This window comes from Vidua macroura, chromosome 26 (genome assembly GCF_024509145.1).
Source record: "Vidua macroura isolate BioBank_ID:100142 chromosome 26, ASM2450914v1, whole genome shotgun sequence".
In the NCBI taxonomy this organism is placed as follows: Eukaryota; Metazoa; Chordata; class Aves; order Passeriformes; family Viduidae; genus Vidua; species Vidua macroura.
This window is the reverse complement of record NC_071596.1, coordinates 5,579,572-5,593,518: the sequence shown is the minus strand read 5'-3', so window position 1 is coordinate 5,593,518 and position 13,947 is coordinate 5,579,572. Positions and strand designations below refer to the sequence as shown.

At 52.4% G+C, this 13,947-nt stretch overlaps 1 protein-coding gene across 2 annotated transcripts; it reads left to right on the top strand.

Moving 5' to 3' along the window:
- Window positions 1–87: 87 nt before the first annotated feature.
- On the top strand, window positions 88–12,180 carry COPE (COPI coat complex subunit epsilon). 2 transcript variants are annotated; one of them, XM_053999505.1, is made up of 10 exons: window positions 88–245; window positions 1,476–1,538; window positions 2,701–2,801; window positions 4,071–4,223; window positions 5,772–5,825; window positions 6,395–6,476; window positions 7,935–8,090; window positions 9,796–9,864; window positions 11,229–11,303; window positions 11,757–12,180. In XM_053999505.1, exons 1-10 carry the CDS (start codon window positions 129–131, stop codon window positions 11,802–11,804), a joined length of 918 nt encoding a protein of 305 aa, XP_053855480.1. In that variant the 5' UTR covers window positions 88–128; the 3' UTR covers window positions 11,805–12,180. The 2 variants fall into 2 exon arrangements, with proteins under 2 accessions (XP_053855480.1, XP_053855481.1); XM_053999506.1 differs by lacking the exon at window positions 7,935–8,090.
- The last annotated feature ends 1,767 nt before the right edge of the window (window positions 12,181–13,947 follow it).

The window sequence follows — 13,947 nt, the reverse complement described above, 5'->3', positions numbered from 1 at the left end:
CCCGGCAACCGCGCGTCGCTTTGCATGACGTATCCGCCTCCTCGCGTCGCTATTGGCGGTTTCCATGGAGACGGCGGCTCCCGGCAGCCCCCGCGGCGCGGGCGCTTCCGGGGACGTGTCTGAGGGCGATGGCGGCCGGGGCGGGCGCGGCGCCGGCCGGGGAGGCGGACGAGCTCTTCGACCTCCGCAACAACTTCTACATCGGCGCCTACCAGGCCGCCATCAACGAGGCGCAGCGGGCCAAGGTCGGGCACGGCGGGCGGCGCTGCCCGGGACCCGCCGCGGCTCCCTGAGGGCCGCTCAGCGGCGGGGCCGGGAGCGGTTGTGTGGGGTGGGTTTGGGGTGGGTTTGTGTGGGGTGGGTTTGGGGTGGGTTTGTGTGGGGCTGTTTGTGTGGGGTTGTTTGTGTGGGGTTGTTTGTGTGGGGTGGGTTTGTGTGGGGCGGGTTTGTGTGGGGCTGTTTGTGTGGGGTTGTTTGTGTGGGGTGGGTTTGTGTGGGGCGGGTTTGTGTGGGGCTGTTTGTGTGGGGTGGGTTTGTGTGGGGCTGTTTGTGTGGGGTTGTTTGTGTGGGGTGGGTTTGTGTGGGGCGGGTTTGTGTGGGGCTGTTTGTGTGGGGTGGGTTTGGGGTTGGTTTGTGTGTCTGGGTTTGTGTGGGGTGGGTTTGTGTGGGGCTGTTTGTGTGGGGTGGGTTTTATGGGATGGGTTTTATAGGGCAGGTTTTAGTGGGGTGGCTCCATGGGGCTGCTGCTGTAGGGTGGGTTTTGTGGGGTTGGTTTATGGGGCAGGTTTCAGTGGGGTTGGTTTATGGGGTTGGTTTATGGGGCAGGTTTCAGTGGGGTGGGTTTTGTGGGGTTGGTTTATAGGGCAGGTTTCGGTGGGGTTGGTTTATGGGGCAGGTTTCTTTAGGGTTGGTTTGTAGGGCAGGTTTCTGTGGGGTGGCTCCATGGGGCTGCTGCTCTGGGGTGGGTTTTATGGGATGAGTTTTATGGGGCAGGTTTCTTTAGGGTTGGTTTATAGGGCAGGTTTCGGTGGGGTTGGTTTATGGGGCAGGTTTCAGTAGGATGGGTTTTATGGGGCAGGTTTCTTTAGGGTTGGTTTGTAGGGCAGGTTTCAGTGGGGTGGGTTTTGTGGGGTTGGTTTATGGGGCAGGTTTCAGTGGGGTGGGTTTTGTGGGGTTGGTTTATAGGGCAGGTTTCAGTGGGGTGGGTTTTGTGGGGTTGGTTTATGGGGCAGGTTTCAGTGGGGTGGGTTTTGTGGGGTTGGTTTATGGGGCAGGTTTCAGTGGGGTTGGTTTATGGGGCAGGTTTCAGTGGGGTTGGTTTATGGGGCAGGTTTCAGTGGGGTTGGTTTATGGGGCAGGTTTCTTTAGGGTTGGTTTGTAGGGCAGGTTTCAGTGGGGTGGCTCCGTGGGGCTGCTGCTCTGGGGTGCCCAGGGCCCTGAGGGCTCTCCCTGGTGCTCTCCCTCCCCTGGTGCAGCCGGGCAGCCCCGAGAGGGAGGTGGAGAGGGACGTGTTCCTGTTCCGGGCATACCTCGCCCAGGTGAGCCTGAGCCACCCCTGGGACGGGGCAGCCACAGCTGCTCTGGGAATTCCAGCCAGGAATGCCCTCCCAAATCCCACCCAGGCTCCCCTTCCCAGTCTAAATCCATTCCCTGAGTCCTGGGATTCCATCCCAAATCCATTCCCTAAATCCTGGAATTCCATCCCTTATCCCAAACCCGTTCCCTAAATCCTGGGATTCCATCCCAAATCCATTCCCTGAGTCCTGGAATTCCATCCCTTATCCCAAATCCATTCCCTGAGTCCTGGAATTCCCATCCCAAATCCATTCCCTGTGCCCTGGGATTCCCATCCCAATCCCAAGTCCCTTTCCATCTGTCCCCTGGGGTCCCTGTCCCTCTCCTGGGTCCCCGTTTGTCCCCAGATCCCTGAGAGTTCTCAAAGCTTAATTCCTTTCTCTTCCTGCTTTGCCCTCTTTTCCCTCTTTTTCCTTCCCACCTTTCCGTCTTTTCCCTCTTTTTCCCTCTTTTCCTCTCTTTTCCCACTTTTCCCTTTTTTCCTTTCTTTCTTTTCCTTTCTTTTTTCTCCTTTCTTTTCCTTTCTTTTTTTTTCCTTATTTCTCTTCTCCCTGCCTTTCCTGCCTTTTCTGCTCTCCCTTCTCTCCCTGCCCTTTTTTTCCTTCATTTTCTCCTTTTCCTGCTCTCCCTGCCTTTCCTTCTCTCCCTTCTCTCCCTTCTCTCCCCTCCTTTCCTGCTTTTCCTTCATTTCTTTTCCTGCTTTTCCCTCTTTTCTTTTCCTGCTTTTCTCTCTTTTCTTTTCCTGCTTTTCTCTCTTTTCTTTTCCTGCTTTTCTCTCTTTTCTTCTCCTTCTTCTCCTTCTTCTCTTTCTTCTTCTTCTTCTTCTTCTTCTCCTTCTTTTCCTTCTTCTCCTTCTTTCTTTTCCTTCTTCTCCTTCTTCTCCTTCTTTTCCTTCTTTTCCTTCTTTTCCTTCTTTTCCTTCTTTTCCTTCTTTTCCTTCTTTTCCTTCTTTTCCTTTTCTTTTCCTTCTTTTCCTTCTTTTCCTTCTTCTCCTTCTTTTCCTTCTTTTCCTCCTTTTTCTTCTTCTCCTTCTCCTTCTTCTCCTCCTCCTCCTCCTTCTCCTCCTTCTCCTTCTTCTCCTCCTCCTCCTCCTTTCCCCCCTGGCCCTGTCTCCGTGCCCTGCAGAGGAAGTTTGGCGTGGTGCTGGACGAGCTCAAGGGCAGCTGCAGCCCCGAGCTGCAGGCAGTCAGGATGTTTGCTCAGTTCCTGGCCAGCGAGAGCCAGAGGTGAGCCAGGATCCAGCCCTTCCCTGGGGGCATCTGCCCCTTCCCTGGGGGCATCTGCCCCTTCCCTGGGAGCATCTGCCCCTTCCCTGGGGGCATCTGCCCCTTCCCTGGGGGCATCTGCCCCTTCCCTGGGGACATCTGCCCCTTCCCTGGGAGCATCTGCCCCTTCCCTGGGAGCATCTGCCCCTTCCCTGGGGGCATCTGCCCCTTCCCTGGGAGCATCTGCCCCTTCCCTGGGGGCATCTGCCCCTTCCCTGGGGGCATCTGCGGGCTCTCAGCAAATTCCTGCAGTTCCAGGAGCTTTTGGGGTGCAGGGGGGTTTAGAGATCATCCAGGGACACCTTCCAGTGTTCCAGGATGCTCCAGGGGTGGAGCAGCCACAGCTTCTCTTGTTTTATCCTCTTTTCTCCCCCCTTTTCTCCCATTTTATCCCATTTATTCTCCAATTTTCTCACCCCTTTTCCCCCATTTCCCCCATCCCCCCCCATTTCCCCCCATTTTCTCCCCAATTTTATCCCATTTACCTCCTCCCATTTTATCCCATTTTCCCCCTCCCATTTTGTCCCCATTTTCCCCCATTCTCTCCCCCATTTTTTCCCCCCATTTTCTCCCCCCATTCTCTCCCCCATTCTCTCCCCCATTCTCTCCCCCATTCTCTCCCCCATTCTCTCCCCCATTTTCTCCCCCCATTTTCTCCCGTTTCCCCCCATTTTCTCCCCCATTTTATCCCATTTCCCCCCTCTCATTTTCCCCCATTTTCTCCCCTGTTCTCCCCCCATTTTCTCCCCTGTTCTCCCCCCATTTTCTCCCCCCATTTTCTCCCCCCATTTTCTCCCCCCATTTTCTCCCCCCATTTTCTCCCCCCATTTTCTCCCCTGTTTTCCCCTATTTTCTCCCGTTTTCTCCCCCCATTTTCTCCCCCCATTTTCTCCCCCATTTTATCCCATTTCCCCACTCCCATTTTCCCCCATTTTCTCCCCATTTTGTCCCCATTTTCCCCCATTTCTCCCCCATTTTCTCCCCTGTTTTCCCCCATTTTCTCCCCTGTTTTCCCACATTCTCTCCCCCATTTTATCCCATTTCCCCCCTCTCATTTTCCCCCCATTTTCTCCCCTGTTTTCCCCCCATTTTCTCCCCTGTTTCCCCCCATTTCTCCCCCCATTTTCTCCCATTTCCCCCCATTTTCTCCCCTGTTTTCCCCCATTTTCTCCCCCATTCCCCCCATTTTCTCCCCAAACCCACCCCCCATTCCCCCCCGTCCCCCCTCAGGGACTCCATCGTGGCCGAGCTGGACAAGAAGATGGCCAAGAGCGTGGAGGTGGCCAACTGCACCTTCCTGCTGATGGCAGCCTCCATCTACCTGCACGAGCAGAACCCCGAGGCTGCCCTGCGTGCCCTGCACCAGGGGGACAGCCTGGAGTGGTGAGGCAGCCCCACAAACGGGGTCACATCCTCCCCACACCCCCCGGCACCCCCTGCCTGCCCTTTGGGCTCACTCTGAGCACCTCTGGAAGCATCCAGAGGCTCCTTCTCAGAGGAGGAGCTTTTGGGGATTTGGGGTGTGTTGTTTTTTTTTGTTTTTTTTTTTTTTTCCTGCAGTTCCCATGGGGAATGGGAGAGCTTGGATATTGATCTGTGTGGGGTTTGAGCTGGGAGGGAGCTGGGAGCAGCTCCAGGGGTCAGAGTTTGGGTTGGGAGGGACCCTCAGGACCATCCCTGGTGGGGTTTGGGGTGGGGAGGGACCCTCAGGACTGTCCCAGGTGGGTTTGAGGTCAGGAGGGACCCTCAGGACCATCCCAGGAGGGGTTTGGGGTCAGGAAGGACCCTCAGGCCCATCCCAGGAGGGATTTGGGGTGGGGAGGGACCCTCAGAACCCTTCCAGGAGGGGTTTGGGGTTGGGAGGGACACTCAGGACTGTCTCAGGTGGGGTTTGGGGTCACCAGGGACCCTCAGGACCATCCCAGGAAGGGTTTGGGGTCAGGAAGGACCCTCAGGCCCATCCCAGGAGGGGTTTGGGGTCAGGAAGGACCCTCAGGCCCATCCCAGGAGGGGTTTGGGGTCAGCAGGGACCCTCAGGCCCATCCCAGGTGGGGTTTGGGGTCAGGAAGGACCCTCAGGCCCATCCCCGGAGGGGTTTGGGGTCAGGAAGGACCCTCAGGCCCATCCCAGGTGGGGTTTGGGGTCAGCAGGGACCCTCAGGCCCATCCCAGGTGGGGTTTGGGGTCAGCAGGGACCCTCAGGCCCACCCCAGGAAGGGTTTGGGGTCAGGAAGGACCCTCAGGCCCATCCCAGGAGGGGTTTGGGGTCAGGAAGGACCCTCAGGCCCATCCCAGGTGGGGTTTGGGGTCAGGAGGGACACTCAGGCCCATCCCAGGAGGGGTTTGGGGTCAGGAAGGACCCTCAGGCCCATCCCAGGAGGGGTTTGGGGTCAGGAAGGACCCTCAGGCCCACCCCAGGAAGGGTTTGGGGTCAGGAAGGACCCTCAGGCCCATCCCAGGAGGGGTTTGGGGTCAGCAGGGACCCTCAGGCCCATCCCAGGAGGGGTTTGGGGTCAGGAAGGACCCTCAGGCCCATCCCAGGTGGGGTTTGGGGTCAGGAAGGACCCTCAGGCCCATCCCAGGAGGGGTTTGGGGTCAGGAAGGACCCTCAGGCCCATCCCAGGAGGGGTTTGGGGTCAGCAGGGACCCTCAGGCCCATCCCAGGTGGGGTTTGGGGTCAGGAGGGACACTCAGGCCCATCCCAGGAGGGGTTTGGGGTCAGGAAGGACCCTCAGGCCCATCCCAGGTGGGGTTTGGGGTCAGGAGGGACACTCAGGCCCATCCCAGGAGGGGTTTGGGGTCAGGAAGGACCCTCAGGCCCATCCCAGGTGGCTCTCAGCCCCTGCAGCCGTTGCTGGGACGGGAGCTCCTGGGGCTGTGCCCGCCTGCCCCGGCTGGGCCTGGGGTCATCCCTCTGCTCCTGCCCTTGCAGCTTGGCCATGATGGTCCAGATCCTGCTGAAGCTCGACAGGCTCGACCTGGCCAGGTGGGACTGGACCTCCCTTTTCCCTTTTTCCTTTTATATTTTCCCTTTTTCCTTTTATATTTTGCGTTTTTCCTTTTATATTTTTCCTTTCCTCTTTCCATTTTTCCTTTTATATTTTCCCTTTTTTGTTTTATATATTCCTTATTTCCTTTTATATTTTGCCTTTTTCCTTTCTGCTTTCCCTTTTATATTTTATATATTTCCTTTCCCTTTTTCCTTTCCCTTTCCCTTTTTCCATTTCTTTTCCCTTGTTCCTTTTCCCTGTTTCCTTTCCCATGTTCCTTTCCCATGTTCCTTTCCCTTGTTCCTTTCCCATGTTCCTTTCCCTTGTTACTTTTCCTTGTTCCTTTTCCCTTCCCTTCCCCTTTTCCCCTTTCCCCTTTCCCCTTTCCTTTCTTCCTTCTCCTTTTCTTTCTCTTTTCCCTTCTCCTTCTCCTTCCCCTTTTCCAGGAATCCAACCAGGCCTCTCCTGGCAAAATAAAACATGGAAAACTCAAGGTGAAAACCCCCACATTTATTGGTTTTGTGCTAAAATCCCTTTTCCTTTGTGATTCCCACTTTTCCTGCAGGAAGGAGCTGAAGAAAATGCAGGAGCAGGATGAGGACGCGACGCTGACCCAGCTGGCCACAGCCTGGGTGAACCTGGCCTTGGTGGGTGCCCCCTCCTCCCGGGAGGAGCCAGGTGGTCCCAAAACATCCCCAGAACATCCCCAAAACGTCCCCAAAACGTCCCTAAAACGTCCCCAAAACGTCCCCAAAACAAACATCCCCAAAACATCCCCAAAACGTCCCCAAAACATCCCCAAAACGTCCCCAAAACATCCCCAAAACGTCCCAGGCTCCAGGACACAAAATGTCCTTAAAAATGTTTGGGAATGAGGCAGAACTGCTGAGTGTGGGAGTGCAGGAGGGATGGAAATAAACTCCAGTTCCTGGGATCCAGGGGCACTCAGCCTGGGCTTCCTTTAAATAAATTCCTATGCAGGAATTCCCAGGCCAGGGGTGACCCCAGGGATGGAAATCAGGAATTCTCATGACCCCCAGGATGGAAATCGGGAATTCCCAGCCCAGGGGTGACCCTGTGGCTGTGGATCAGGAATTCCCAGGCCAGGGGTGACCCCAGGGATGGAAATCAGGAATTCTCATGACCCCAAGGATGTAGATCAGGAATTCCCAGGCCAGGGGTGCCCCTGAGGATTTAAATCAGGAATTCCCATGACCCTGTGGTTGTGGATCAGGAATTCCCAGGCCAGGGATGTAAATCAGGAATTCCCAGCCCAGGAATGACCCCAAGAATGGAAATCAGGAATTCTCAGCCCAGGGGTGACCCCAGGATGGAAATCAGGAATTCCCAGGCCAGGGATGACCCTGAGGATGTAGATCAGGAATTCCCAGGCCAAGAGTGACCCCCAAGGATGGAAATCAGGAATTCCCATGACCCTGTGGCTGTGGCTCAGGAATTCCCAGGGATGTGGCTCAGGAATTCCCAGGCCAGGGGTGCCCCTGTGGCTGTGGATCAGGAATTCCCAGGCCAGGGATGACCCTGAGGATTTAAATCAGGAGTTCCCATGACCCTGAGGATTTAAATCAGGAATTCCCAGGCCAGGGGTGCCCCTGTGGCTGTGGATCAGGAATTCCCAGGGATGGAAATCAGGAATTCCCATGCCCCTGTGGCTGTGGCTGAGGAATTCCCAGGCCAGGGATGTAAATCAAGAATTCCCAGCCCAGGAATGACCCCAAGGATGGAAATCAGGAATTCCCAGCCCAGGGGTGCCCCTGTGGCTGTGGATCAGGAATTCCCAGGCCAGGGGTGACCCCAGGATGGAAATCAGGAATTCCCAGGCCAGGAGTGACCCCAAGGATGGAAATCAGGAATTCCCATGACCCTGTGGTTGTAAATCAGGAATTCCCAGCCCAGATATGTAAATCAGGAATTCCCAGGCCAGGGGTGCCCCTGTGGCTGTGGCTCAGGAATTCCCAGGGATGGAAATCAGGAATTCCCATGCCCCTGTGGCTGTGGCTCAGGAATTCCCAGGGATGTAAATCAGGAATTCCCATGCCCCTGTGGCTGTGGCTGAGGAATTCCCGGGATTCCTGTGTGCCCTGCAGGGCGGGGAGAAGCTGCAGGATGCCTTCTACACGTTCCAGGAGCTGGCGGACAGGAGCTGCCCCTCGCTGCTGCTGCTCAACGGGCAGGCGGCCGCGGCCATGGCGCAGGGCCGCTGGGAGCAGGCCGAGGGGCTGCTGCACGAGGCGCTGGACAAGGTACCCCAACCCCAAACCCCACACCCCAAACCCCACTGGGACACCCCAAACCCCACACCCCAAACCCCACAGGGACAGCCCAAACCCCACAGGGACAAAGTACCCCACACCCCAAACCCCACACCCCAAACCCCACTGGGACAAGGTACCCCAACCCCAAACCCCAAACCCCACAGGGACAAGGTACCCCAACCCCAAACCCCACACCCCAAACCCCACAGGGACACCCCAAACCCCACTGGGACACCCCAAACCCCAAACCCCACTGGGACAAGGTACCCCAAACCCCACCCCAAACCCCACTGGGACACCCCAAACCCCACACCCCACAGGGACAAGGTACCCCAAACCCCACCCCAAACCCCACTGGGACAGGGACACCTCACAGGGACAAGGTACCCCACACCCCAAACCCCAAACCCACAGGGACAGCCCAAACCCCACAGGGACAGCCCAAACCCCACAGGGACACCCCAAACCCCACAGGGACAGGGGCACCCCAAACCCCACAGGGACAAGGTACCCCACACCCACAGGGACACCCCAAATCCCACTGGGACACCCCAAACACCACAGGGACAAGATACCCCAAACCCCACAGGGACAAGATACCCCAAACCCCACAGGGACACCCCAAACCCCACAGGGACAAGGTACCCCACACCCCAAACCCCAAACCCCACTGGGACAGGGACACCCCAAACCCCACAGGGACACCCCAAACCCCAAACCCCACTGGGACAGGGACACCCCAAACCCCACAGGGGCACCCCAAACCCCAAACACCACAGGGACAGGGGCACCCCAAACCCCAAACACCACAGGGACAGGGACACCCCAAACCCCACAGGGGCACCCCAAACCCCAAACACCACAGGGACAGGGGCACCCCAAACCCCAAACACCACAGGGACAGGGGCACCCCAAACCCCACAGGGACAAGGTACCCCACACCCCAAACCCCAAACCCCACTGGGACAGGGACACCCCAAACTCCACAGGGGCACCCCAAACCCCAAACCCCACAGGGACACCCCAAACCCCAAACCCCACAGGGACAGGGACACCCCAAACCCCACAGGGACACCCCAAATCCCTGCATGGACACCCCAAATTCCCAGGAATTTTCCTGCTCAAATCCACAGCAGTGGCAATTTATGGATCTGCCTTGCTGTGCTTGGGATTGCAGAGTGGTTTATTTTATTTTATTTTATTTTATTTTATTTTATTTTATTTTATTTTATTTTATTTTATTTTATTTTATTTTATTTTATTTTATTTTATTTATTTTGTTTTATTTTATTTTGTTTTATTTTGTTTTATTTTGTTTTATATTGTTTTATATTGTTTTTTAATTTTTATAACGCTTCATTTTATTTCATTTTAATGTATTTTAGTGTTTGATTTTAGTTTTTATTTCATATTCAACTATTTTATTTTATATTTTATGAATTGTATTGTATTTTATTAAATTTTATTACATTTTGGGTTTTGGGGTTTTTTTTGGTTTTTTGGGTTTTTTTTGGGGGTTTTTTTGTGGGTTTTTTATTGTTTTGTTTTGGTTTTTTTGTTTTTTGTGGGGTTTTTTTTGTTTGGTTGGTTTTGTTTGTTTGTTTGTTTGGTTTTTTTTGTTTTGTTTTTTTGTTTTGTTTTTGTTTTTGTTTGTTTTTAATTGAATTGAATTGAATTTGGCTGTATTTCCCAGGACAGTGGGCACCCTGAGACCCTGCTGAACCTGGTGGTGCTGTCCCAGCACCTGGGCAAGGCCCCGGAGGTGAGCGGGGAAACGGGGCAGGGGGGAATGGGGGCACTGCGGGGTCACTGGGGGCACTTTGGGATCAATGGGGGCACTGCGGGGTCAGTGGGGGCACTGTGGGATCAATGGGGGCACTGCGGGGTCAGTGGGGTCAGAACCAGCAGGATTTGGGATCAGTGGGGGCACTGTGGGGTCAGTGGGGGCACTGTGGGATCAGTGGGGGCACTGTGGGGTCAGTGGGGGCACTTTGGGATCAATGGGGGCACTTTGGGATCAATGGGGGCACTGTGGGATCAATGGGGGCACTGTGGGATCAATGGGGGCACTGCGGGGTCACTGGGGGCACTTTGGGGTCAGTGGGGTCAGAACCAGCAGGATTTGGGATCAGTGGGGTCACTTTGGGGTCAGTGGGGGCACTTTGGGATCAGTGGGGGCACTTCGGGGTCAGTGGGGGCACTTTGGGATCAGTGGGGGCACTTTGGGATCAGTGGGGGCACTGTGGGATCAATGGGATCAATCCCAGCAGGATTTTGGGATCAATGGGGTCACTTTGGGATCAATGGGGTCAGAACCATCAGGACTGGGGATCAATGGGCTCATTTTGGGGGTAAATGGGGTCAGAACCAGCAGGATTTGGGATAAGTGGGCTCACTTTGGGGGTAAATGGGGTCATTTTGGCATAAATGGGGTCATTTTGGGATCATTTTGGGGTTAAATGGGGTAAATGGGATCAGTCCCTGCAGGACTGGGGATAAATGGGGTCATTTTGGGGGTAAATGGGATCAATCCCAGCAGGATTTTGGGATAAATGGGACAGTTTTGGGGGTAAATGGGACAATTTTGGGCTCATTTTGGGGATAAATGGGACAATTTTGGGGATAAATGGGATAATTTTGGGATAAATGGGATAATTTTGGGATAAATGGGACAATTTTGGGGATAAATGGGACAATTTTGGGGGTAAATGGGACAATTTTGGGCTCATTTTGGGACAAATGGGGGCTCCCAGCCCCAGGGCACTCTTGGGGACACTGGGAATTGCCCTTTCCCATGGAATTGGGTGATCCTTAAGGTCTCTTCCAACCCAAACCATCCCAGAATTCCAGAATTGTTGAGAAAAAAAAAAAAACCTGGGCAGAAAAAAACAAAAACAACATTTAGAGCTCTAAGTTCAGCTCTTCCTGATTTTATTTTTCTTTTTTTACATGGAACCACCACTGAAAGTTGATTTTGAAGTGTTTTATTTTTTATTTCAAGGGCGTGCGTGGCTCCTACTGGTTGGAACTGAGAAAAATCAGGATTTTAGGTGTAAAAAAACCCACATTTAGGTGGGATTTATTCCACTCTGCCACCTCAAAATTGAATTTTTTTGTCCCTCCCAGGTCACCAATCGTTACCTGTCCCAGCTGAAAGATGCTCACAAAAGCCATCCCTTCATCAAGGAGTACCAGGCCAAGGTAGGGAATGGGAGAAAACAGAAATAATAATAAAAATAAATCCAATAAATTGAATTTTCCCCCCGTTCTGATGGAGCCAGGGGGTTCTTTACAAACAAATCCCAAGCTCCATCTCCTTCAGGTTTTCCAGCCCTTTTGGGAATCCCAAATCTGCCTGAGGTGCAGATTTTTAATCCAGGTGGAAAATTGTGTTAAAAACTGGAAAAAAACCAAAAAAAAAAAAACCCAAAAAAAAAAACTGGGAGAGGGAATTTGGGGAGAGGGAAAAGGAAAAGCAGCAAATGGCAAAAAAAAGGGATAAATGGGGTTTGCTGCTGGAATTAATTGAGGTTTGGGGAGCTGATTGGGGTGTTCAGCTGGAGGAGAGGTGATAAATGGAAATTTGAGGAGGATTGATTGATAATAATTAATTGATAATTAATTAAATCCATTTCTTTTTGGCTGTGGTTGCAGGAGAACGACTTTGACCGCCTGGCCCTGCAATATGCACCCAGTGCCTGAGCCTGGGGCAGGGAAAATCCCCCCTGGAACCCAAAAAAAACCTACTGGAACCTAAAAAAATCCCTCTGGGGCAGGGAAAATCCCCCCTGGAACCCAAAAAAAACCTACTGGAACCTAAAAAAATCCCTCTGGGGCAGGGAAAATCCCCTCTGGAACCCGAAAAATCCCCTCTGGAACCCAAAAAAATCCCCTCTGGAACCCAAAAAAATCCCTCTGGAACCCAAAAAAATCCCTCTGGAACCCAAAAAAATCCCTCTGGGACAGGGAAAATCTCTCTGGAACCCAAAAAATCCCTTTGGGGCAGGGAAAATCCCCTCTGGAACCCAAAAAACTCTCTGGAACCCGAAAAATCCCTTCTGGAACTCAAAAAAACCCCACTGGAACCCAAAAAAATCCTTTCTGGAACTCAAAAAAAACCCTCTGGGACAGGGAAAATCCCTCTGGAACCCAAAAAATCCCCTTTGGAACCCAAAAAAATCCCTCTGGGACCCAAAAAAAAAACCTTCTGGGACAGGGAAAATCCCTTCTGGAACCCAGAAATTCCCCCTGGAACCCCAAAAAAAAACCCAACCCTCCAGAACAGGGAAAATCCCCCCTGGAAATCCCCCTGGAATCCAGAAATCCCCTCTGGAACAGGGAAAATCCCCTCTGGAATTCAGAAAATTCCCCCTGGAACACAAAGAATTCCTCCAGGAGCCCAGAAATCCTCTCTGGAAGGAGGAAAATCCTCCCTGGAGCCCACAAGTGCCCCTGGATCCCAGAAAATCCCATCTGCACCCCGCAGCTGTGGGAACCCCCAAATTTGGGGTTAAATTTTGGGTTTCAAACCCCACCAGAGCCCTGAACCATTCCCAAGAAATGGAATTTATTCCTGGATCTCGGAATTTCCTGCAGTTCCTGGGGTTGCAGCGCTGGGGGATGGAGGTGGGAGAGGGGGAAGGTGATAAAAAATAAAATAAAATAAAATTTAATTCAATAAAATTCAATAAAATAAATAAAATAAAATAAAAAAGTAGTCTGATGTCTCGTGTCTTTGTCACCAATCCCTGCTGGGTCCAGCCTGGATTTTTAGGAATTATTGTGGCAGAAATCCCTTTGGAATTTCCCCAATCCCAGCCAAATCCAACCAGGATTTTTGGGATTTATGGCCCCACCCCCATGGAATTTCCTCAATCCCTTGCAGCTCCAAGCTGGATTTTTGGGATTTATTTTGGCAGGAATTTCCCCAATCCCTTGCAGATCCAAGCTGGATTTTTAGGATTTATTTGGGCAGAGATTCCCATAGAAATTCCCAAATCCCTGCTGGGTCCAAGCTGATTTTTAGGATTTATTTTGGCAGGAATTTCCCCAATCCCTTGCAGATCCAATCTGGATTTTTGGGATTTATTTCAGAAGGAATTTCCCTCATCCCTTGCAGATCCAAGTTGGATTTTCAGGATTTATTTTGGTAGGAATTTCCCCATCCCCTGCAGCTCCAATCTGGATTTTCAGGATTTATTTTGGCAGAAATCCCTTTGGAATTTCCCCAATCCCTTGCAGATCCAAGCTGGATTTTTAGGATTTATTTGGGCAGGAATTTCCCCATCCCTGCAGCTCCAATCTGGATTTTTGGGAATTATTTTGGCAGAAATTACCCCAATCCTTTTCAGCTCCAATCTTATTCCAGACTTATTTTAAGATGAATTTTATTATTCCAGACTCACCGAAAATCTGAATTTTATTATTCCACACCCATTATAAGGTGAATTTTATTATTCCAGACCCACTTCCAAGGTGGATTTTATAATTCCACACCCATTTTAAGGTGAATTTTATTCCAGACCCTTTTTCAAGGTGAATTTTATTATTCCAGACCCTTAAACCACCAAAAATTCACACCTGAGCCCCCCAAATTCACACCTAAGCCCCAAAATTCACACCTGAGCCCCCCAAATTCACACCTGAGCCCCAAAATTCACACCTCAACCCCCCAAATTCACACTTGAACACCCCAGAATCACACATGAACCTCAAAATTCACACTTGAACCCCCAAATTCACACTTGAACCCCCCAAACTGGCACCTGAGACCCCCAAATTCGCACTCGAGACCACTAAATTGGCACCTGAGACCCCAAACTGGCACCCGAGACCCCAAACTGGC